Source organism: Mycteria americana, unplaced genomic scaffold (genome assembly GCF_035582795.1).
Source record: "Mycteria americana isolate JAX WOST 10 ecotype Jacksonville Zoo and Gardens unplaced genomic scaffold, USCA_MyAme_1.0 Scaffold_39, whole genome shotgun sequence".
NCBI lineage: Eukaryota > Metazoa > Chordata > Aves > Ciconiiformes > Ciconiidae > Mycteria > Mycteria americana.
Genome location: NW_027445626.1, coordinates 1,130,349 through 1,154,793, shown reverse-complemented (window position 1 = coordinate 1,154,793; position 24,445 = coordinate 1,130,349). Strand labels below are relative to the sequence as shown.

At 51.1% G+C, this 24,445-nt stretch overlaps 3 protein-coding genes and 1 pseudogene across 3 annotated transcripts; 1 reads left to right on the top strand and 3 right to left on the bottom strand.

The window, feature by feature from the left end:
• Positions 1–596: 596 nt before the first annotated feature.
• On the bottom strand, positions 597–1,556 carry LOC142403598 (olfactory receptor 10A7-like). Its single transcript, XM_075489839.1, is given in 1 exon segment — positions 597–1,556. A coding segment is annotated over 1 exon segment (960 nt).
• Positions 1,557–5,224: 3,668 nt separating this feature from the next.
• On the top strand, positions 5,225–6,239 carry LOC142403597 (olfactory receptor 6E1-like; annotated as a pseudogene).
• Positions 6,240–11,490: 5,251 nt separating this feature from the next.
• On the bottom strand, positions 11,491–12,447 carry LOC142403596 (olfactory receptor 14C36-like). The gene has a single exon (XM_075489838.1). It carries the CDS (start codon positions 12,445–12,447, stop codon positions 11,491–11,493), a length of 957 nt encoding a protein of 318 aa, XP_075345953.1.
• Positions 12,448–17,831: 5,384 nt separating this feature from the next.
• LOC142403595 (olfactory receptor 14A16-like) lies at positions 17,832–18,854 on the bottom strand. Its single transcript, XM_075489837.1, has one exon. It carries the CDS (start codon positions 18,852–18,854, stop codon positions 17,832–17,834), a length of 1,023 nt encoding a protein of 340 aa, XP_075345952.1.
• Positions 18,855–24,445: the final 5,591 nt, after the last annotated feature.

Here is a 24,445-nt window from a genome sequence, read left to right as displayed (position 1 = left end):
TTTCTATGTCTAAAAAATGGGGAAAATGAGACCCAGCTTGTGTATGTTTCTTCTGCGGAAAGATCTACTTTTTTTCCTGAGGGGCTGACCCTATCAGACTAGCTTTCACAGTTTTCCTCTGTTAGAAAGGGTAGAGAACACGAGGGATGGGATTCACCTACGCGCATTTAGACATGCCCAGTGGAAGGGCTTGAGTCAGCTGCCCACTTCTCACTGCCAATCTGGAAATGCCCTAAGGAATCCCAGACATGCAACAATCCCACCCCTCAAGCTTGGCTGGGTAAAGGAAGAGAAATCAGCATGTCTAGAGTAAGTTTTCTCCCACTCCTGGGCAGGTGTGGCATTTCAACAGCTCCCGCTTGCAGCATCCCAGTTGTGTCTACTTGAAAGAAAGAAGAAAGGCAGGGAATGTTTTTACACTCTTCAACACCAGACCTATCCTTCTTTAAGACACAAATGCTCTTCTCCCACTTCTCATTCCCCAAACACTCCCAAGATTCTGCACTTGTAAAGATATGCCTGGCACACAAAATATGCACTTACGAGTTGTCCACACTTGACACAACCACAACCTGATTATTCCTGGTGGATCACAACTAGTATGAGCTCTCGATGCAGGCCACAGTTTTTCTCAGTGCATTTCCAAGAGCCCCCTTGACTTCCCTGGTCCGCAGGCTGTAGAGGAGTGGATTGACCATGAGCATGAGGATGGTGTAGAAAAAGGAGAGCACTTCCTTGAGCTGCCTCAGTGAGGCTGTTCTGGGAATCATCTAGACAACGATGAGGGTACCATAGAAAAGAGTCACCACGATAAGGTGAGAGGAGCAGGTGGAGAAGGCCTTCTGCCTCCCCGTGGTGGCTGGGATCCTCAGGATCGCAGCTATGATGCAGATATAGGATGCCAATGTGAATACAAATGGGAAGACTACATCCAGAAAGCAGATGATGAAAGTAACCAGTCTCAGCACGGTGCTGTCACTGCAAGCAAGCTCTAGCAATGGGGCAAAATCACAGAAGAAATGATCACTTGCATTGGGACCACAGCACTGTGACTTGAAAAATAGCCTGGTGACTATGGTAGACATCAGTAATCCTGCTAGCCAAGAGCCAGCCACCAGCTGGAGACAGAGTTTCCGGTTCATGAGGCTTGCGTAGAGCAGGGGTTGACATATGGCCAAGTACCGATCAGAGGATGTGGTGGCCAGCAGGTAACACTCGGTACCTGCAAAACTGCCAAAGAAAAAGAGTTGTGTCATGCAGCCTTGAGCAGAAAGGGCTCTGTCCCTGCTTAGGAAGCTGGCCAGCAGCCTGGGCAGCATTCTGGAGGTACAGCACATTTCCACACTGGAGAAATTCCCCAGGAAGACCAACATGGGAGTGTGAAGGTGCTGATCTGCCACCAGCAGCACAACAATGAGGATGTTAACAAACATGGTCCCCATGTAGGTGATGAGAGAGAGGAGAAAGAGAGGCATCTGAAGCTTGGGGACATTACGCAGTGCCAGCAGGAGGAACTCCACTGGTGATGTCCGGTTGTCCCATTCCTCTTTCTCCATGAAGCACTGTAGGACTTTCTTTTCCCCTCTTGGCAGGAAGGGAACCTGAGGAAGGGCATGCGCTTCTGTGTTTGTTGCAAAAAGGAACTGGGAAGCAGCGACTGCCAGAGACAACATGGAGGTTTTCCCTCATCTGCCTGAATTCACACTTGGTTTAGGGGCTCCATTCCTCGTGAAAGGGCAGGAACAGGGTCTCTGAGAGGGCCAAACTACTCTTCTTAGAAGAACCTCCTCTGATTAGAGCGATGATTTGCCGCAATGAGGTGCCTATTTCTGTGGAATGAAAGAGAAGGTTCATTTGCTCACATTAGATGATGACGCTTGAAGTTCTTCCCAGTAGTACCCAGCACAGGCCTTAGCCAAGTCCTGCTTTCCAGCAGCAGAAAGATGGGCCAGACAGGAAAGCCCCATCATGCAAAAAAGCCTTTAGGGGAACGCATCGTGCCATAGACTCTTTCTTCACACTGAGGAAGAATGGACACGAAACAGGATTAGCGCTCTCAACTCCCTGAAGCATTTGCTTTCTGATGAGCCCATTCTGTCCCTGGCAGTGCATCTCTTTCCACAGAGCAAGAGTGGCCAGCAGTTACTAGCTTGGTAGTTGAAGGCACTGCAAAGGGTCTGTTAGACAGGAGACTTATAAGCAGATGTGAACTTGGGAGGGAAGGACAGGGAAAACCGAATTCCAGAGAAGAGGTAACTGAGTTGTTTAAGCCAAATGAGGAAAGGCGATGTTGCATGAGGAGGAGGCGAAAAGGACAGGGGTGATGACCACTGGCTGAACACCTTTTCCTGCTCTCCTTCAATTTCTGAATGTATTTGGGCTGCTTCCCTGAAGCAGCACAGCACCTGGACCTCAGTATTCCCATCTCAGGTCTCAGGGCTCCGTATTCTGCACTGCAATAAAGACAGAGTTGTGTCCCGAGGGCAAGTGGGGGCTGAGGCAGGGCAGGATCATAATTAAGCACAGGGTTCCACTAAATGCCTGATACATGCCTGCTTGCCTGCCCAGGGAACATCTGTGGCTGAAAGAGAGAGCACTTTGCCCACACCTCCTCTTTGGGTTTTCATAACACTCGGCTCAGACAAAACACTGTCCCGATGATTCCCCGTGTCAAACTTGATACCTTTTACAGCGACATGGAGATGGCCAAGGCAGGCACCTCGGCAGCCCAGAGAGTTCCTGGGATGGAGGAGCCCTTTTACTGAGTGATCCACCCAACCTACACTGGGATGCCTTGTTCCTGAAGGTGCTTCCTTGGGCAGGGTGCCTCAGATTCACTGCTCTCTGGACATCACATGCCACGTTGATGGCTGAGAGACAACTGTGAGATAGCTGAGGGATTGAGATTGATCCCTATGATACAAGCAAGATGGAGAAAGAGACAGAGAGAGATTCGGAGAGCTAAGAAAATAAGGGACATGTATTGGCACACTGGCCCCATACACTCTGCCCCAACCTCTTCACGTCCACTGAGGTGTGTGAGTGCCCACCAGCTTATGCCCCACAGCTCTGACTGTAGTGACAACCACGCTGCCGGTATCTCTGTTCAGCAGTGTCAAGGACACAGGGAGGGTCTCTAGAGGAAAGAGTGAGCTGGAATGAGAAGACATGCAGGACAGGACTGTACCAGGCCACATGGTCTCACTTCATAGTTGCCACTGTGCAAAGAGCCACTGGCACGTTAAGCCCACCCGCCTCAGCAAATCCAGCACCTACCTGTAATCCCCAGCATGATGTGATAACCTTTCCTTTGAGTCTTCAGCAGCACCTGAATGTCTCCAGCTCTGCAGTGCCTGCTGGGTTTATAGAAGAGTCTCCTGAAGGTTCCTGCTGCAGCTCAGAGTTCTCTTTGTGTCGCAGAAAGTGAGCACTGCGCAACTGAAGCCCTGTGGGGATGGAAGCCCTGAGCTGCCCTCCCCTGGACCTCTGTGCTCTTAGGAAGAGGGGAAAGGAGGCAGGGGAAGGAGCCATGAGCTCTTCACACTCCTGGAGCAGAACTCCAATGAGATATGTGCCACAGCTGCTCCTTCCAGACTCCAGGAATGGCCAGTGGGGAGAAAGGAGGCATTTCCTCCAAGCTGAGGAGACTGGCAATGTGGGACAGGATGAATCACCCTCAGGGGTGCCAGGCTCTGCCCGTTGAGGAGAGAGGAAACCCAAACCCCTCCCAGGGGCAAAGGTGCCTAACTTGCTGGCGGCTAAAGGGAGCTCAGCTACTGATCTACTACAGTCCTACCGCTGTAGGTGACTGAGCTTGAGCTTTTGCTCAAATACAGCCAGTGGTTTAATCTCAGCAAGTTTCCCACATGAACCCAGTGCAGAGGTTCCCCTACGCCGGACTAGAGGCAAAGAACAAGCCAGGCACTTGGGATCTAAGACTAGCCTGAGCCCCAAGCTACAATGTCAAGGCAAACATGGAGCGCTGCCCTATACTGAACTTCCCATTTTACTCCTTGTGGAAGTGCTACCCATTCTGCCCTGGGACAGAGCCTGAGGGGACAACACAGTCTGTGGAGAAGCTTTCTTTCACTGCTTCAAACCCACCATCTCCTCCCCTCCCTCTTCTCCCCTTGCATTTTGAATCCTCCTACTCTGGGAGTCATCTGCTCTGCTCCTTTCTATGTCTGAAAACAAATGTAAAGATGAAGGGAAACACACCAGTCTTTCTTGCATATCTTTTTCTTGTGCTGCCTTCTGTTAGATGTGGATTCTGATTTAAAAAATAATAGCTTAATAAATCAGTGGTTTGAGACTTGAATAGTGACTGTCATCTACTTCACTGCAGGTGCCTGTGAGAACTGGTTTTCCCGAGGCTCCCTCTGTAGTCAAGGGAGACAAGACAAAACGCTAGAGGCTGGTTCCTCCCAACCTATGTCTGGCATGCCAAAGAAAGGTTGCAAACCTCTTCCAGACACTCTTCTCTTGCTCTCCATTTAGGTCAGGACATTGGATAGTAATAGCAATGAGCAACTGTTTGGAAACAAGTGCATTTCAGTGCAGATGGATGTCAGATGAGAGAGTCTGTGTGCCAGATTGTGTGGGATCATGATGAATTTCGGTCATTATTTAGCGTACTAAAGAAGACGAGTTATACTTGGTCCCTATTCCACCCCCTCCCCTTTCCTGAAGAAGCAGAGAGCAAGAAGCTGTGGAAGAAAGCAGGGCATTGCAAAAGAGATCCTGTATATTACTTCTTTTGAAATGAACAGATTCTCAGGGATTCCTCGTCCAAAAAGGCAAGTACTGAAAAGCAGAAAGAATAGCTTTCAACATACTGATTGATTTGATTTGATTTGATTTGATTTGATTTGATGGTTTAGCATTTGTGCAATAGAAGAGATGAGTTTGGCACTTAGGTGTGACAGATGTTTGCAAGAGGTCTGAGTGAATTTGGAATTTCCCAGGAATGGGGTGAAATAGCTAACAGCCTCTTTACAATCTTCTCTTCTGGAGAAAGAATCCTCTGTGAGTGTTTGAAAAAGGTAGAAAGAAGACAACAAATTCCCTGAGGACTCTAACTGAAATGTCAAACGGAACAATCAGGGTGTGAGAACTGCTTGAAGGACTATGTTTGTGTTAGATAGGAAGACTGCAAGAAAGGGAAGAAGCAGAGAAGGAAGAACTTTTCATGCAGACTGTGAAATCATCACACTTGTTTTTTGCCATGCTCCTGTCTCGGCAGGATGAACTGAAATTCAGCATGGGAGCAGAAAATGAAACTGCAGTGACTGAGTTCATCCTAGCGGGTTTCTCAGGGCTTGATCAAAGACTACAGCTATTTGTCTCTCTGGTCCTTCTGCTCCTATTCCTGACAACAGTGATGGGGAAGGCAACCATCATTTTCCTCGTGTGTGTAGATCACCGCCTGCAGACCCCCATGTACTTTTCATCAGCAATCTGGCCTTCCTGGAAATCTGGTTTACATCCTCCACAAGCATCAAATTGTTTGTGATCCTGGATTCTGGTAGGAGAACCATCTCACTAAGCAGCTGCTTTGCCCAATCCTGTTTCTATTTTGCCCTGGGCTGTACCGAGTTGGTTCTACTTGTTGTCATGTCCTTTGACCGTTATGTTGCCATCTGCCAGCCTTTGCGTTATGCTGCCATCATGAAGCCTCACCTCTGCGTCCACCTGGTCATTGCTGCTTGGGTCATAGGCATCACAGTCTTGAGTTACCGTCTGGTCCTCCTCTACAAGCTGACTTTCTGTGGCTCGAACGAGATCCACCATTTTTTTGGTGACAACTCCCCCTTATTCAACCTGTCCTGCTCTGACACCAGCCTGCTGTGGAAAATAGACTCTGTTTTATTATCATGTCTCATACTGGGTTCCCTATGTTTCACTCTGGCATTTTACATGGGCATCCTTTTCTGTATTCTACACCTGCCAGCAGCCTCTGGGAGGAAAAAAGCTTTTACTACATGTTCTTCCCATCTCACCACCTTGGCCATTGCATATGGGAGCTGCATTGCTCCCTATGTGCGTCCTTCCGAGGATGTTTCCTTGGAGACAAACAGAATTGTAGCTTTGCTGAACACTGTCCTGTACCCATTCTTAAATCCGTTCATCTACAGTCTTAGAAACAAGACTGTGATACTGGCCCTGGACGAAGCCGTTGACCGTGCAACAACACAGCTTTTCCCTAATCATGATGCATTTCTGGACAGCAATTCCCATGAGCTGCTGTCATATGTTAAATAACACCAATGCATATGTATGTAACCTGCAAATACAGAAGCCTCAGGAGATTGATGTTCTTGTTGGATTGTTTTTTGGTTAAGTGATAAGAAGCTCATCTGCACACACCAAGAAGGCACTAACAATGGCAGGAGGAGTAAGTCAGTTAATACCCTGCCCCAGCTGCTCCCAGACCCATCACAGGAGAGCCAGCAGCTCATCAAGAGCCCATCCCCACAAACCCAGAAGAGCACAGAGGCACAGTGGCAGGTGGGACCCCAAATTACAGGCTCCTGAGGAATGAAGACCTTGTCCCAGCTCCTTCCAGGGCTGCCCTGGGAGAGCCATCAGCCCCGTTGTCCATGTGTGAAACCCATCAAGATGAGTCCCTGAGAGGAGGTCTCTGGATCAGCATTTGCACTAAGGGCATTGTTGCCTAGGGGTGTAGGACATGTTATGGGATGCAGGGAAGAGCATTTTTGGATTGCACGGGACTTATTATGGAAGTTTAGGGGAGGACCCCGACCAGTGCCGTCTGTCCTGTCTTCTCATTAAACTTAATTTCTAACTCTTTCCTGTGTGAGGCAATCCCTTTTCTGCATGAACATGTGAGCACAGGGGTGTGAGTGCAGCAATTGGAGCAGGGGGTCAGACAGCCCCTATGTCAATAGTGCCAGCAACGGAGAGACTGGAGTGTGTGTGGAAGGGGGTGTGTGTGTGACTGGGGTGTTCTGTACTAGCACCTGGAATGGGGCTGCGGCCTCAGGGGCTCGTATGTCCAGGTGCCTGCAACTGGGGAGGCTGGTATCCAGGGGCAGCGACTGAGGAGACTGAGTGTCTGAGCCCAGCTGCTGGAGGGATCCACCTTGTACAGCTACAGAGAATAGAATAGAATAGAATAGAATAGAATAGAATAGAATAGAATGGAATGGAATGGAATGGAATGGAATGGAATGGAATAGAATAGAATGGAAAGGAATGGAATGGAATGGAATGGAATGGAATAGAATAGAATAGAATAGAATAGAATAGAATAGAATAGAATAGAATGGTTCAGTTGGAAGGGACCTACAATGATCTTCTAGTCCAAATACCTGACCGCTTCAGGTCTGAGCAAAAGATAAATCATGTTATTAAGGGCATTGTCCAAATGCCTCTTTAAACAGTGACATGCATGGGGCATCAACCACCTCTCTAGGAAGCCTGTTCCAATGTTTGACCACCCTCTTGGTAAAGCAATGCTTCCTAATCTCCAGTCTAAACCTCCCCTGGCGCAGCTTTGAACCATTCCCCCGTGGCCTGTCACTGGATACCAGGGATCAGAGATCAGCACCTCCCTCTCCGCTTCCCCTCCTCAGGAAGCTGTAGAGAGCAAGGAGGTTGCCCCTCAGCCTCCTGTTCTCCAAACTAGACAAGCCCAGTGTCCTCAGCCGCTCCTCACAGGACATTCCTTCCACCCTTTCACCAGCTTTGTTGCCCTCCTCTGGACACATTTAAGTACCTTGCATCCTGCTTAAATTGTGGGGCCCAGAACTGCACACAGTACTCACAGTGAGTCTGCACCATTGCTAAATGCAGCGGGATAATCCCCTCTTTTGGCCGGCTGGCCATGCTGTGTCTGATGCACCCCAGGATGCGGTTTGCCCTCTTGGCTGCCAGGGCACACTGCTGACTGCTACTGAGCCTGCTGTCAACCAGCACCCCCAGAGCCCTTGCTGCAGGGCTGCTCTCCAGCCACTCCTCTCCCAGTCTATACCTGTGCCCAGCATTATTTTGTCCTAGGGGCAGAGTCCGGCATTTGTTCACGTTAAACATGGTGAGAGTTGCCTCCTCTGGGTCATGGATACACATGTTCAACTGCACAGCGCCCAGGAACTTCAGCAGAGGGGATCTCATAATCAGTGTGCCAAACAGGTGCCTTCTGCTGCCTTATCAGGGCTGCTGGCAAATGTGAGCCTAAAAGCACATATTCCAGCCATGAGTCGAGGCCTGAGCTACCAGCTATTTCCGAAAGAAGTGACCTCACAGTGCCTTTCCCAGCCATGTTCCTGCTGCTGGCCTATCAACTCCAAAGACAGAAGTGACCTCACAGCCACCTTCACAGCCACGTGCCTCCTCCTGTGCCATGAGACCCTGAAGAACAGCTGACCACACCATAGCATTCCCACCCATCTCCTTCTTGTGGCCTATGAGCTGGTCAGATACAGGTCACCTCACATTCCTCTTCCAGAACCATGGGACTGCTCCGAGACCTCACGATCCCTGCCCTGCCCCAAGGGGCCAAACAGCTTAAGTAAGGGTGAGGAGAGGGGACGGTGATGAGTGGGTCAGAGCGTGGGAAAGAGGGCTTCAGGGGTTAGGTGTTCAGGTTAGGGCTTTGGGTTTAGAGCTCACCTTTCAGGCTTAAGGGTTAGGCAAAGGCCTAGGGGGAAGGTTTGGTGGTGTGGTGAGGGTGTCTGGTAGTGTTTAAGGTGTGGGCAAGCTTTGTGGGCTAGGGTTTTGTTTAGGGCTGGGCTCAGGGCTAAGATTAAGGCTAGGATCTTAATGCTAAGGTTAAAGGCTAGGGTGAGTAAGAGGATAAGAGTAAGGATAAGGGACTATGGGTTTGGGATTTCGCTTAGTCGTAAGGTTTTAGGTTAGGGATAGCCTAACCTCAGGTAGGTTAGTGACAGTGGATTACTGTCAGGGGTAGGAGTAGCATTTAGGGGTCATGTTAGGGCTGAAGGTTACTGGTTAGAGATAGTGTAAGGGCTTAACATGAATGTTTTCACAGTCTGTGTTTTCACAGCAACATCACTATAAGCCATTTGACCTCTACAAACCTTTTGTGTCTGTTGGCCAAGCCTCTCTTCCCTCACCCAAATCTCCCATTTCTCTTGCCCAGGCTCCTCCTCACCTCCCCAAATGTGTCATCTTGTTGGGGGCAGCTTTCGCATGACCTTCCTGACCTGAGAATATCTCTCTCCCCACTGCTGACCACTCAGAAGTGACCTCACAGCCAGCATCCAAGGGGACACATTGTGCTGCTGTGCTTGAAAGTCCTCTTCACAGCCTCTTCACAGCCCACCCAGCAGCGCTGGAGGAAGGCGATGCCCTGCGCCCTGCCAGAGGTACCCTGCCTGCAAACCAGCTCATCACCAGAAGGGTTCCTGGGTTACCTTTCCCACACAGGTGCTTCAGTTACCCCAGGGTATCTTGGATGCAATGGCCACCTCTGTGTGAACAACTGACTCAAGCCCAGAATGTCAATTTTAGAAAAAAGTTGAAACCTGTGCAGAAAAAGAACGCTATGTAACAGCTGAAAAAGTCTTAATTTCCAGGGTTGCTAGGTTTTGGATGATTTTTTATGAGATTTTGCTGATCCCTGAGGGATGCTGCTAGTATCTGGCTCCTCGGAGGACTTTGTACCACTAATGGCAGTTGTTCCTGATAGTCCAGCCAACTTCCCACCCATGACATGATCCACTTCTTCAGTCCAGATGCCAACAGCCTGCTCTAAGGAGACTATGGGAGATCACATCCAAGGACTTGCAAAAGTCCAGGCACACAACATGTCCGTCTTTCACCTCCCACATGGGTTCAGCAACCTCTTTCTTGTCCTTCAAGTGCCTGGAGATGGCTGCAGGAGGACTTGCCCCATCACCTTCCCAGGGACTGAGGGGAAGCTGACCAGCCTGTCAGTCTCGAAGTCCTCCTTCTTGCCCTTCTTGAAGACAGGTTTGATATTTGCCTTTTCTGAGGACCTTGGAACCTCTCTGATCTCTCTGGCTATTCCAAAATGTTTTTTGGAAAGAGGTCTCACGATGACACCAGCCAGCTCCACCAGCACCTACCTCTCTGCCTCTGCCCACACCAAAAGCCTCTCCATGTCCCATGCTTCCAGGGGAGTGCCCAGGACACAGCACATGCCAGTCCAGGTCCTCTGGGCTGGTTCAAAAGAGAACCAGAAGTGATTTCTTCCTGCAGGCCCACAGCTGCCATGGGCTCTCGGTGCAGCTCACAGCTTTCCTGAGTGTTTTTCTCAGTGTCCACTCCCCCAACCTTTCTAATCCACGGGCTGTAGATGAGGGGATTGAACAGGGGCCTGAGGATGGTGTAGAAAAAGGGCTTTGCCAAACTCTCTCAGGACGGCTGTTCTGGGCAACACACACCCAAGGATGAGGGTGTCATAGAAAACAGTGGCACTAGTGGGCTGAGAGGAGCAGGTGGAGAAGGCCTTCTGCCTGCGCATACTGGATGGGAGATCTGCCCCAGCTTTGCAGCTCTGATGCATGCACAGGATGCCCATGTGAACAGGAAGGGGAGGACGGGATCTAAAAAGCATGTTCTAAAAGGCAAGAGCATGAGTGTCACGGTATCACTGTGTGAGAGCTCCAGCAATGGGGTGAATTCACAGAAGAAGTGGTCCACTCCAGTGGGGCCACAGAACTCTCTCTGGGACATGACTGAAATGATTACTGTAGTTGCCAGAAATCCCCCTAGCCAAGGTGCAGCTGTCCTCTGGAGACAGATGTCCCTGTTCATGAGTCTTGTAGAGAGCAGGGGGTGGCACACAGCCCGCTACTCATCATAGGATGTGGTCACCAGTAGTAAACCCTCCGTACATGCCAAATGTGCAGGAAACAGTACTAACAAAGTGATGAGCAGAGATGGTGCTGTCCCCAGTCATGAAGTGGGCCATCACCTGGGGCAGGGTGCTGGATCTGTAGAAGGTCTCCAGGGAAGACAAATGCCCCAAGAAGCAGCTCATGGGAGTGTACAGATGCCGGTTTGCCACCACCAGCATGATGATGAGAGTTTTCCCAAGCACAAACACCATGCAGGTCATGAGAGAGAGGAGGAAGAGATTTGTCTAAGGGCTGGGAACATTCTCCCTTCCAGGTAGGGGGGACTCCATGATTGCCCCATTGCCCTGTCTCCAAGGAAGCTTTTAGGTCCTTCTTTTCCCCTCTAACTTGGGAGGGAACCAATGAGGAAAAACATTTGGTTCTGTTTTACTTGCTTGGGTCTCAGACAGACCAGACAACGCAAGTACATTTATTTTGTTCAATTAGAGAAGGAGTATAGCTCCTTATTTACCCAGTTGCTGGGTCACACTAGTGAGGTAGATAATGAAGCAGAAGTGGAGTGTCCATATCTCTTTGTGGACAACATGATCACAAGTGAAAAAAGCAATAAAATAAAAAAGCCCACCCAGCAAGAATGACAAGCACAGAAACTAATAAAGAAAGGCTGGGCCTGTACTGAGTGACATTATGAGTCATGCATTGAAGAAGATGGACACACTATAGTTTTTGGAAAACATTCAGTCATCAGTTTCCAGACTGCTACCTTGAGCTCCTGGTTCCTCAAGCTGTAGATGAGGGGGTTGACTGCTGGAGGCACCATCGAGTACAGACCAGCAACCACTAGATTCAGGGATGGGGAGGACATGGAGGGAGGCTTCAGGCAGGCAAACAAGGCAGTGATCAAAAACAGAGAGACCACAGCCAGGTGTGGGAGACACGTGGAAAAGGCTTTGTGCTCAGAAGGGATCCTCAGCACAGCCCTGAAGATCTGCACATAGGACAGCACAATGAAAACAAAACACCCCAAAAAGACAAAACCACTGAACACAAGAAGTCGAAATTCCCTGAGGTAGGCATCTGAGCAGGAGAGCATGACGATCTGGGGAAGTTCACAGAAGAACTGATCCAGGGAATTGCCTTGGCAGAAAGGTATTGAAAAGGTATTGGCAGTGTGCAGCACAGTATAGAGAAAACCACCGGCCCAGGCAGCTGCTGCCATGTGGACACAAGCTCTGCCGCCCATGAGGGTCCCGTAGTGCAGGGGCTTGCAGATGGCAACATAGCGGTCGTAGGCCATGACAGTGAGAAGAAAATACTCTGCTGAAATGAAAAAGACAAACAGAAAGACCTGGGCAGCACATCCTCTGTAGGAGATAGCCCTGGTGTCCCACAGGGAATTGGCCATGGATTTGGGGAGAATGATGGAGATGGAGCCCAGGTCAAGGAGGGAGAGGTTGAGAAGGGAGAAGTACATGGGGGTGTGGAGGTGGTGGTCACAGGCTACGGTGGTGATGATGAGGCCGTTGCCCAGGAGGACAGCCAGGTAGATGCCCAGGAAGAGCCAGAAGTGCAAGAGCTGCAGCTCCCGTGTGTCTGCAAATGCCAGGAGGAGGAATTCAGTGATGGAGCTGGCATTGGACATTTGCTGCTTCTGGGCATGGGCACCTGTCCAAGGAGGAAAAGGTAGTGAGAAGTTAAGGCAGAGTTCTCTGAGCAAAACCTATTCCAGTTCTCATGGAAACCCCCCAGACTTCCTTGCCCCTTTCAGGTAGACCTTTGTCACGTCCCTTTTATGAGCTCTGCGTGGTGTTGGCAGAGGGTGCCATTGGGAGCAGGGAGCTCTGCTGTGGACTCTTGACGTGTCGGTCCTGCCCTACAGCAAAAGGTAAGCAGGAACACAGGGCCATCTCGGACTAAATCCGCCTTCGATACCAATGAGCTTTGCAGCATTATTGCTCCCATTTCACCTGAGAGCAGAGCAGAGCTGTGGGGATTCTGGTTTGTGTATTTTGTTCTAGTTGCCTCACCACAACTGAGGAGTGTTTTTAAGGCAGAAAGCCTTGGCATTCCTCTTGCACTCCAAGTGAAACCGTGTGGGTGCTGACAGGCAAAGGGACTGTCCCTTAGTGCAGGGCATGGAGAGCTGCTCTCTCCATCAGCCCTGGTCTCAGCTGCCCTTTCCTTGCAGGAGTGATGATCACACCCCGATGTTCCCCTGAGAAGAAACGGGACACTGCTGAGAGCAGAGGAATCCAGTTTCTCAGTGCAGATCTCCAAAGCCCTCCCTGCCACCTGAGGAGGATCTCAGCTCCCCCCTCCCAGCCAGGGACACACAGGACTCATTGCAGCTGCCCACATAGAGATGATGAGCAGCATTGCCATGGCCTTAGCACCGAATATTCGTCTCCATGGGGCTCCCTCCTCCCTGGGGCACAGAGATGCCATGGGAGAGCTGTGCCCTTGTGGGGAGGCAGCCTGCAGCCCAGCAGGAACCCCAGAAAATAGTCAAAATTCCTGAGGATGGGGTGCCCTGAAGTGAGGGTCAGCTCATTGCCAGCCCCACACACTGCAGTGCCCAGAGCCCCCAGGTAAGGTGGGGACAAAAGCAGCAAGGACAGGAGGGGAAACACAGAGAAATGCCCCAATGCTCCTGCCAAGGGATGAAGGACAGGGACAGACAAACAGGCCCTTCCTAAAGAGCCTGCTTCCATCCATGGCCACCCTCCAGTGGTGTGAGCTATCTGGCTGTGTCTCGGCTGTCTAAGTGACATTATAGCTCAGGAACTTCCCACAGACTCCTAATTCCTCCTGTTTGCTGCCCACACTGTGTGCATTCCTGTCGAGGCACATCAGAGGTGTGCCCAGCCATGCTGATTTCCCTGCTGAGATTGAGGGCTACTTGACAGGTGCCCACAAACAGCCCTGACTGAACCCTTTGCTTCACCTCCAACTTCCTTCTTCCATGTTTCCCCCCTCCCCTTTGGTCATCCTCCAACCCCCCCACACAAGAAGCCCACCTCTGTTTTCCCTTTGCCCACTGGCCCTGGCTTTGCTTGCCTCGTGTCTTCTGTTGGTGTTTCTGGGATGGCTGCATTGGGAACTCTTACTTTGGTCGGCAAGTCCGTTAGACTAGGGCCTCCTTTTATTATCCGTCTTGTCCTGCAGTTCCTCCTGCTGTCATCTTGTTAGAGGCACCACAGGACAGGGTGGCCAACAGAAACCTCACCAAGTTTTACAAGGAGAAGTGGCCAGTCCTGCATCAGGAGCAGAATAACCCCATGTATCCAAGGCAAGCTTGGAGCTGACCAGCTGAGGAGTGAGCCTGAGGAGAAGGCGTGGTTGCTACACGGGATGCTATAGGAAGCCAGTGCAGCATGCTAACCACGAATCAGGCCAGCTGCATATGGGGCTGAATTAGGAGGAGTGTGGCCACCCAGAGAAGGGGAGTTAGCTCCTCCCTTGACTCAGCAGGGGTGTGGCCACATCTGAACTAATCTGTGCTGGGGTGGGGCTCCATGTTCTGCAGGAGTGGGGAGGACCTGGAGAAGGTGCAGAGGACATCTGCCAAGATGGGGTGAAGGGGCTGAATCCCATGACTTGTGTGGAGAGGCTGAGGGACCTGGGCTGCTTTGGCCTCCTGACGTAGAGGCCAAGGACAATGTTGTCATGGCCTGCAGCTGCTTGAAGGGTGCTTTCAGAGAGGATGAAGATTTCCTTTGTAGAGGAAACAGCATGAGAAAGGAAAAGCTTTGGAGTCTGAGCCTGGGCATGAGGAAAAAGGAAATGTCACTTGAAGGGTAGTGCTGTGGAAAACCGGTCACTGGAGGTGGTGGTGTTTGTCTGTGGCCAGCCCACGGCTTTCTGTTTCAGAGAGAGACATTGGTACAGGTAGGGACCTCTGAGGATGAGAGCAGGGTGGGGAAGTGGACAGTGTGTCTACAGCCTGCAGGCAAACAGGCACAGGAGTAGCACAGTGTAGGACATCCTGTGGTGGAGATGGCCAATGACGATACCCATACAAAATCCTTTTTACACAGAGAGATAGAAAGGGACAGAAATGCAATTAAGCAGCTGATCAAAGAGTTAATTTGACTTCTGAAAGGGGCGCAAGATTTTGACTCCCTCAGTTATGGAGTTAGAAGATCAAATCAGCAACCAGATAACTGGGAGGTATCTCAATGAACAAAAAGCCAGGGGAGGGTGAAATCTGGGCATCAATGGGAAGAGCAAATGTCCCAATACATCTGCTGAAAAGATGCTCTTAGATATGGTCATTTAATCAGCAGAGGTAGAAACACCTGAAAGATGAGGGAGATTAAATATGCGGCGTAATGTAATTGATAGAGTAGCCATAATGCAAGTACAGGAGACCAATATTTTTTCTCCTATGATTAATGCACTTCCTGCAAATTCCCATTCTGGCATGGCGTGAAAACACTGCCGTTATATGAAAAGTACTCAATTGTTTCAGCTCATGAAAATGTGCTATTTTTTCAAACTTTGCAAATTTGTTCACCTTTCCGGGCAGACCTTGTTTGTCTGACCATAAAACATCCAGGGCCACTTTTAGAGGCCTCCATGTACCTGAGGTGTTTGCCTGGGGCTGGCAGCTATCAGACAGGACGTGTCGAAGAGCGGAGTCCCTCGCGAGCTACAGGTAGAGGCTGGACAGGGGGTTTCCAGGGCGTCCATACTGGCAGGAGGTGTCTACATCCCTGTAGTTGAAGACATTGGTGTCCTACATCCAATTTCAGTTCTGGAAAAAAACCTTCCTATTTAAAAAAAAAAAAAAAAAAAGAACAAGGACACAAATTCCCTCCAAAGACTAGTAGGTTAAATGAAAAGAAAACAACAAAGAATTTTAAAAGCTGAAAAGGATTTTTAATCATTTTCTTTGCTTTGCATCTTTGTCTTTAATTCTTTGTTTTACTGTTATTGACACTTCCTAATCATGTCTATTATTTACAGGCTAGCAGCATTAAAACAAAAGATCATTTTGTGTCTTGCACAGAGCCCTGTGCCCCCAAAACGGTCTCTGCCCAGGACTGTCAAGGATACCCCTCAGACTCTGCACAGAGACAGTCACACTGCGGTATCGACCTCACTTCACTCATTTAGGTGTTGTTTGATTTGGTCACATACAGCACAGGAAGATTCATGCCCCATAACCATCTGCTCTGTTGTTATCAGACAAAGAGCCTGAGGTCATATGATCAACTCAAGCTGGAAGGCACCTCGGGAGTTCTGCAGTCCAACCTGCCATAAAAAAGGCTCAGACCAGGTTGTTCAAGGCTTGATCCAGTCAGAGTTTGACAACCTTCAAGGACAGAGTCTACACAGCCTCTCTGGGTGACCTGCTCCAACGCTTGGCTCAGCTCATGGTGAAAGAGGCTTTCCTTATCTCCAGGCTGAACCTCCTCTCTTTCATCTTCCACCCATGCACTATGTTGAAGAGCTTGTCTCTCTGGTCTCCATAAAGTCCTTGTAGGTACTGGCAGGCTGCAATGAGGTCCCTCTCAGCCTTCCTTTCTCTGGGCTGGACTAGCTCAGCTCCCTCAGCCTCTTCTCATGGGAACGGTGCTCCAGTCCCTGACCATCTTGGAGGTCCTTTGCTTCAAGGCAAGTGATTCAAGCACTGAGCCCAGCAGGACGATGGAAATGGCCAAACAGGAAAATTCATCCATAAACTTGGGGTGTGCTGCCAGTGCTGGAAATGGCCAGTGAGAAAGGCTGGGGAGTTACAAATGCCCTGGGGCACCTTCCCCAGCTGTCCATGCCACCAAAGGCACAGACCAGCCTCCTCTCTCCTGTGTCTGCAAGTCTCCGCTGCCTTCCACAAGCCCTGACTCTGCACCACCAGTCCCCTGGTGTGAGTCCTCACCCTGCATGGTCAGGCAGCTCAGCTAACTTCAGTGTGTTCCTCTCCCAATTACTTTCCAGCCCACCCCATCCCTATCTGGTGGTCCTCAGCACTTTCCGTCCCCTACCCATCTATCTCTTTCCTCTCCAGCCCAGAAAAGCAGCCCATTCTGGGCTGACCCCATGGCAGTGCCCATTGATGGGTACTGCAAAGCTCTGCACACTCAACCCCACAGCCCCAGCCCCTCTGCAGCTCACAGTAGCTCCTGCCAGAGAGGCAGAGAGGTGTCTCAGTCCCAGGGCTGAGGGCCAGCCATGGCATGAGGAGATGGAGGCCAGTGTCTGCTCCTGTCTCCAAGACAGCCTTATTGTCCACTGCCAGCAAACCCCTCTGTGACAGTCGCTGTCCCTGGAAAAGACTCCTGGCCCAGGGCATCACCAGGCTGCTCCGGCTGCCCAAGCAATACAGAAGCCTGCCCGAGCTGGTACATTCAGAAATAGATTTCTCTTTGTCATTTATTCCTGCCTGGAAGCACAGAGTTGCTTCTTTGATTTTCTCCAGAGATGTCCCTGCCCCCAGAGAGCCTTTCACCAGGGAAGTTTCTCCACGCTGGCCTGACTTGCCCGTCCTACCTCCTCCCCGTGCCCTCCACAGGGCCCCAAGCTGTTGGTACTGCTCTGCAGAGCAAGTGGGCTGTGGTGCTTGAAAGCCATGGGGTGATAGTCCCAGGCAGATCCCTGTTGATCATTCACCATCTCCAGGGGAACTGGGCACCCACACGTGAAGGCTCAACCCAGACCCATTCTCTAACACATTGCCCCATGCCCTCCTCCCCTCATCCCATGGGGAGAACCCAAGCAAAGCAGCACGGCCTTGTGGGGGCAATTTCTTCAGCCTGAGCTCAGCTTTGGAAGAAGAGCCCAACCTCCAGACACCACCACTGAGGAAATCCCCTTTTATTACAGAGGTGCGACACGGGAGGCCAGCTGTACCATTGTGCCAGACACACGTGAACAGCCCTCTGGGTCAGACAGGCTGGGTTCATGCCTCTGGGGAAGTGGAGTGGATGCAGACACGGACAAACATGGTCATCACAGATAAAGTGGCCAAAGCACAGGAGGTTCCCAAGATGAATTTGAAATCACTTCTGAAGAGGCGTGAGCAGGCTATTGCTGCTGAGAAAGAGCTGATTGAATCAGCTTCTTCAATGTGTCTTTAAGCTCCTGGTTCCTCATGCTGTAGATGAGGGGGTTCACAGCTGGAGGCACCACTGAGTACAGAACTGCCACCACCATATCCAGCAATGGGGAGGAAATGGAGGGGGGCTTCAGGTAGGCAACCATGACAGTGCTAATAAACAAGGAGACCACGGCCAGGTGTGGGAGGCATGTGGAACAGGCTTTGTGTCGTCCCTGCTCAGAGGGGATCTTCAGCACTGCCCTGAAGATGTGCACATAGGACAGCACAATGAAAACAAAACACACAAATACCACAAAGACACTAACCACAATAACCCAAACTTCGCTGAGGTAAGCATCTGAGCAGGAGAGCTTGAGGATCTGGGGGATTTCACAGAAGAACTGGTCCAGGGCATTGCCTTGGCAAAGTGGTATTGAAAATGTATTGGCAGTGTGTAGTAGAGCATATACGAAACCACTGGCCCAGGCAGCTGCTGCCATGTGGACACAAGCTCTGCTGCCCAGGCTGGTCCTGTAGTGCAGGGGTTTGCAAATGGCAATGTAGCGGTCATAGGACATGATGGTGAGGAGAGAAAACTCTGCTGACATGAAAAAGACAAACAGAAAGACCTGTGCAGCACATCCCAGGTAGGAGATGGCCTTGCTGTCCCACAGGGAATTGGCCATGGCTTTGGGGACAGTGGTGGAAATGGAGGCCAGGTCGAGGAGAGAGAGGTTGAGGAGGAAGAAGTACATGGGGCTGTGGAGGTGATGGTTGCAGACTACAGCGGTGATGATGAGACCGTTGCCCAGGAGGGCAGCCAGGTAGATGCCCAGGAAGAGCCAGAAGTGCAAGAGCTGCAGCTCCCGTGTGTCCATGAATGCCAGGAGAAGGAACTCGGTGATGGAGCTGCTATTGGACGTTTGCTGCCTCCAGGCATGGGGACCCGTGCAAAGAGGAAAAGTCATTGACAAGTTAGGGGAGACTTTTCTGAGCAAAACCAAAGCCATTTCCTGAAGGCCCTCCCCTTGCTACAGACCTCACCCCTCTATTTCCCTTTCCTAGGACACCTTCCTTCAGCTCCATGGCTGAAGCTCTGGTTTGGTGCTGGTTGAATGTGCCATGAGGAGCTGGGCCTCCGGCCACTGGCTGCTGAGGTGTCAGCCCTGCTCTGCAGCAGTGAGTTCATGGGAATGGTGGAAGCAGCGGCCAGTCCTGGTGTTCAACTTTGTCAGATGAATCCACCCATAACAGAAGGGCTTGTCAGCATCTGAATCCCAGTGCTAAGGAATGAAGATTGCAGAAAGCAGACTGAAATTTGTTGTGTTGTTTGTTTTTTTAATTTGGAGGAAATTTTTATATTATTCCCCCCATCTGATTTGAGGATTGTACTGGGATGTCCTAGTATTTCTGTTGCCCTCAGGGAGAACTGAGGGAATCCTGCAAGGCAAGAGGATTGCCATTGGATTAGAGCAGAGTGAGGGGACCTGGTCTGTCCTTCAGACCGAGATGCCTTGGGCTTGCACCTTTCTGAGACTGAGGGCGATCACACTGCTCTGTTTGCGTGAAAAGCCAGCAGACACTGCTGAGAGCAGAGGGATCCACTGCAGACTGCTAAATGTCTCACCCTTTCTCAACATCTCAGCAACCCACTTCTAGCCAAGGACACACATGGCTCATTTCACCTACCCAACAGCATTTCCTTGGTCATAGCAGCACTGTGCTTATAGATGGGGCTTTCAGATGCTACACAAAGATGCTATGGGACAGATTTGCATTCTTGAGGGCAGCTCACAGCATGGGGAAGATAGCAAAAGGAGATCCGTAAGTTTTTTCATGATGGTATGTCACTAAGGGAAAACCAGCTCATTCCCCAGCCCCACAGGCTGCATTGCCCACAGCCTCACAGATGAGAGGAAAGCTGGGACACTTGTTCCCATGGACACACCTGCACAAAAGGACCCACAAGATCAGTGTGTGACTCTGCAGCTGAAACTCCCGTCCCCAGAGAGCCTGACAGCAAGAACAGGATAACAACAGCAATAACACAGACAAGTGGAGAAACAAGGAAAAATACAGTGAGGGTCTGGCTGAGAGAGGCGAGGGGAGAGGCAGCCGGGCACTCAGGACAGCGTTGCCCTTACCCAGCTGTGCACGCCACCTCCCAGACACCAACATTGCCAGGCAGTTGGTGTCAGCCCCTGTGCTCTGCAGAGGGAAGTGGGCATGTGGCTGGAGAGCTGCAGCACGGCTCTGCTGGAGCTGTGGCTGCAGAGGAGGTGGTTCATGCCTTGGACCCCACAGCCCTGAGGGCAGAGGCTTTGCTGGGTGGGAGAGGAGGCAAGGGGGCTTGCTCAGAGGAAGGGGTCTGTGATGGAGGGGATGTTACAGAGTTTTCTGAATTCTCCTTCTACAACAAATCTGTTTTAAGTTTCCTCTCCTTCCCTGATCGTAACCCTGCTGCCTGGAGATTTTCCTCCTGGGAAGTGATTCCCTGGGCCATGTCTTTTCCCTGTCAGCACTCACAGACCCCATCCCAAACTCTGTGCACTCACCTCAGCCTACAGAAACCTGCCTGTTTGCAGGGCACTGCCTGGTCACGTGTTCCTGTTTGGAGGTTCAAAAGGGCGGGTGAGAACAGCCCTGATGGGTCCAGCAAATGTGATGTTGGTGCTGTCCATAGGTAGAGGAATGGCTGAAGGCAGTTTAGGAGGCTATTAGCAGACCTGCTGACCCCTCAAATTTACAGCTCAGAAGTCTCAATGACTTGTCCAAGCTTGACAGGTCCTTTTCTATTTCTCTTTACCTCCCCCATCCCCAGCCCTGCTCCTCTTCCCTGCCCTCCAAGTAGGAAACTGAAAACACAGACTCAGGAAATCTCTTTCTAGTAAATTCTGCCTTGACCTTCCTCTTGAAACACCCCCTTGGAAGTTTCCTAGTGGTGATCTGGAGCTGTGAGCAGCCCTGAGTGACGCAGCAGACGGACCCTGCCCTGCCAGAAATTGTTCCTTCCACCCACAGCTTCTTTCTGCAGTGCTATGGGGAGCTCCCCGGGCAGGCTGAGTGCTGACCCTGGCAGGCGGCAGAGTCCCTGCCTGGGCACACAGCCCTCTGGGGCACAGGGACTCTGAAGGACAACCCTGGGCACCCTGGGCTGCACACACACACATTCACAGCCCTGTAGCTGTCCCTGGGAGAAGGCACCTGAGATGCCCTGTCCCTCTGATGGTGCAGCAGGGAAGCCCTGCTCTGCAGCATGTCCTCCTCTACGCTAGACGAACTGTGGAAGTCCTCCTGACTGTGGGATGTGCCAGCTTTTGGAGATCCTTCCACAAACTGCAGATACATTGCCTTTCATGCAGGTACTTACCATGTAGAGGGCTGTGAAGATTTCTCCCCCAGCGAGCTCTCAACTTTCCTCACAGCCCAGACTGCCTTTAAGCTCTCTCTGCCCTGCTCCTGTCCCCTCGGTGCCTGCAGGCTGTGCCCTCAGCCCTGCTGTGCTTTGCAGAGCTGCTGCTCCTGGGCAGAGCTGTCTCTCTGCAGCTCTGCCCACTTGCCATGAGCTCCCTCTGTCCCAGGAGCCCAGCCCAGCTCAGCAGCAGAGGACCAGCCCAAGGTAGCAATTTGTCTGCCCCCTCCGGGCTCCCTTGATTTGTGGCTGGGACTCCAGGGGAAACTCCTGTGGAACAACCTGAAGGAATCACTGATGTTCCCTCTCTCAGCTGGGGTGAGACGCTTCTTTCCAGCAGTGGCATTTCTCTGCTCAGAGACAGAGTTGGGTCGAAATATCAACTTTTCTTGGCCCATCATTAGACAGGACAGCCAGACAGACACAGGCAGGGATCTCTTTTTGCCCTGCTGAGGGAAGGGATTCAGCTGAGTCAGTCAAGGCATCCTCTCCTCGGTTTGTAGTCCTGGGGTGGAAGGGGACTCAGCTCCCTGCCATGCACACCACCAACCCACAGGAGGTGGGATTCCTCTTGCCTCTCTTCAGGTGGTCATTCAATAGACACCTGCATGTGAGCTCCTTCTCTCAGCTCCCATGGAAATTAATGGTGATGGAGGCCAGGAGTGAGCTGTTCAGATGCAAATGTCTGGTGACATTTGAGGGGCCAGAGGTGGTCGAAGATATGTGCAGGTAATAGAGAAAGATTAAAGATATGTGCAGGCAGATGTAGAGACAGGACACCACCTGAGGGCATCTTCTTGGAGGCTCTTGGGAGTTTCCTGTGGCCAACTGAAATGACAGCTGATGCCCAAATTAAGGGCAACTGAACCTGTCCCCACTCATTATGTTGAGGGTGGCCTATATCCATATGATGGAATGAAGTCATATGCCATATGAGAGCCCAGTCTCACTCTTCCTTCTTCTCCATCTGTTGGATTTACTAGGTCTCCACTCACTGCATTGGCAGTTGCCTCATGTTCATCCCCACATTGCCTTTCAGAATTCAGGGTATCTACTCACTTTAATGTTCCAATCCAGGCCCACAGAGCTACCTGAGATGCCAGGGCTGGCAGGGACAGCACAGGACCTGCAGGAAAGCAATTCCCACTCAGGGCGGGTGCGTGACAGACACCCCTGACAGCATTGCAGGGAGTGCGATTGATGCCTGTGTGCCAGGGACTGTTGCCATCAGTCAGAGGCATCGGTCATCAGATGCCATCAGAGAAGCAAGGTCTGTGCCTTCTCTGGCACAACAGCTGCATGCATTGCCTGAACACAAAGCACCCCACACCGGGGTCTTTACTCACTCCCTTGAGGATTCCATCAAGGAACAGACCAATGATTTTAACAGTGTGCCTGCATCCATCTTGTCTTCAAGGACAGCATAATCCAAGCACAGACATGCTTCCTATCAAAACTTAGTTGAAACTCAAAATGGCATTCAAGGGCATTAAGATGAGCTGTCGCTACCTCAGGAACAGCTAAAGAAGAGTCAGAAATACTGTGAGACCACTGCTACATTTGGTAAGAGTAGGTGTAGATAGATGTGAGCTACTCTACGTCCTCTTTGCCTCAGTTCCCACCAGCGAGGTCTCCCAGGCCTTTGTGCTTTCACAGAATCACAGAATCACAGAATCATATAGGTTGGAAAAGACCTTTAAGATCATCGAGTCCAACCATAAACCTAACACTGCCAAAAAACCACCACTACACCATGTCTCTAAGTACCTCATCCAAACGTCCTTTAAATACCTCCAGGGATGGCGACTCAACCACTTCCCTGGGCAGCCTGTTCCAATGCTTGATAACCCTCTCGGTGAAGAAAAATTTCCTAATACCCAGTCTAAACCTCCCCTGGTGCAACTTGAGGCCATTTCCTCTTGTCCTATCACTTGTTACCTGGGAGAAGAGACCGACCCCCACCTCGCTACAACCTCCTTTCAGGCAGTTGTAGAGAGCGATGAGGTCTCCCCTCAGCCTCCTTTTCTCCAGGGTAAACAGTCCCAGCTCCCTCAGCCGCTCCTCATAAGACTTCTGCTCCAGACCCTTCACCAGCTTCGTTGCCCTTCTCTGCACACGCTCCAGTACCTCAATATCCCTCTTGTAGTGGGGGGCCCAAAACTGAACACAGTATTCGAGGTGCGGCCTCACCAGTGTCGAGTACAGGGGCACAATCACTTCCCTACTCCTGCTGGCCATGCTATTTCTGATACAAGCCAGGATGCCATTGGCCTTCTTGGCCGCCTGGGCACACTGCTGGCTCATATTCAGGCGGCTGTCAACAAACACCCCCAGGTCCTTCTCTGCCAGGCAGCTTTCCAGCCACTCTTCCCCAAGCCTGTAGCGTTGCATGGGGTTGCTGTGGCCCAAGTGCAGGACCTTGCACTTGGCCTTGTTAAACCTCATACAATTCACCCCATCCCATCGATCCAGCCTGTCCAGGTCCCTCTGCAGAGCCTGCCTACCCTCCAGCAGATCAACACTCCCACACAACTTGGTGTCGTCTGCAAACTTACTGAGAGTACACTCGATCCCTTCGTCCAGATCATTGATAAAGATGTTAAACAGAACTGGCCCCAACACCGAGCCCTGGGGAACACCGCTTGTGACCGGCCGCCAACCGGAGTAAACTCCATTTACCACCACTCTCTGGGCCCAGCCGTCCAGCCAGTTCTTTACCCAGCGAAGAGTACACCCGTCCAAGCCATGAGCAGCCAGTTTCTCCAGGAGAATGCCGTGGGAAACCGTGTCGAAGGCTTTACTGAAGTCTAGATAGACAACATCCACAGCCTTTCCCTCATCCACTAGGCGGGTCACCTTGTTGTAGAAGGAGATCAGGTTGGTCAAGCAGGACCTGCCTTTCCTGAACCCATGCTGGCTGGCCTTGATCCCTTGGTTATTCTCTACATGCCGTGTGATAGCACTCAGGATGATCTGCTCCATCAGCTTCCCCGGCACCGAGGTCAGGCTGACAGGCCTGTAGTTCCCCGGGACCTCCTTCCGGCCCTTCTTGAAGATGGGTGTCACATTCACTAATCTCCAGTCAGCAGGGACTTCCCCAGTTAGCCAGGACTGCTGTTAAATGATGGAAAGGGGCTTGGTGAGCACATCTGCCAGCTCCTTCAACACTCTCGGGTGGATCTCATCAGG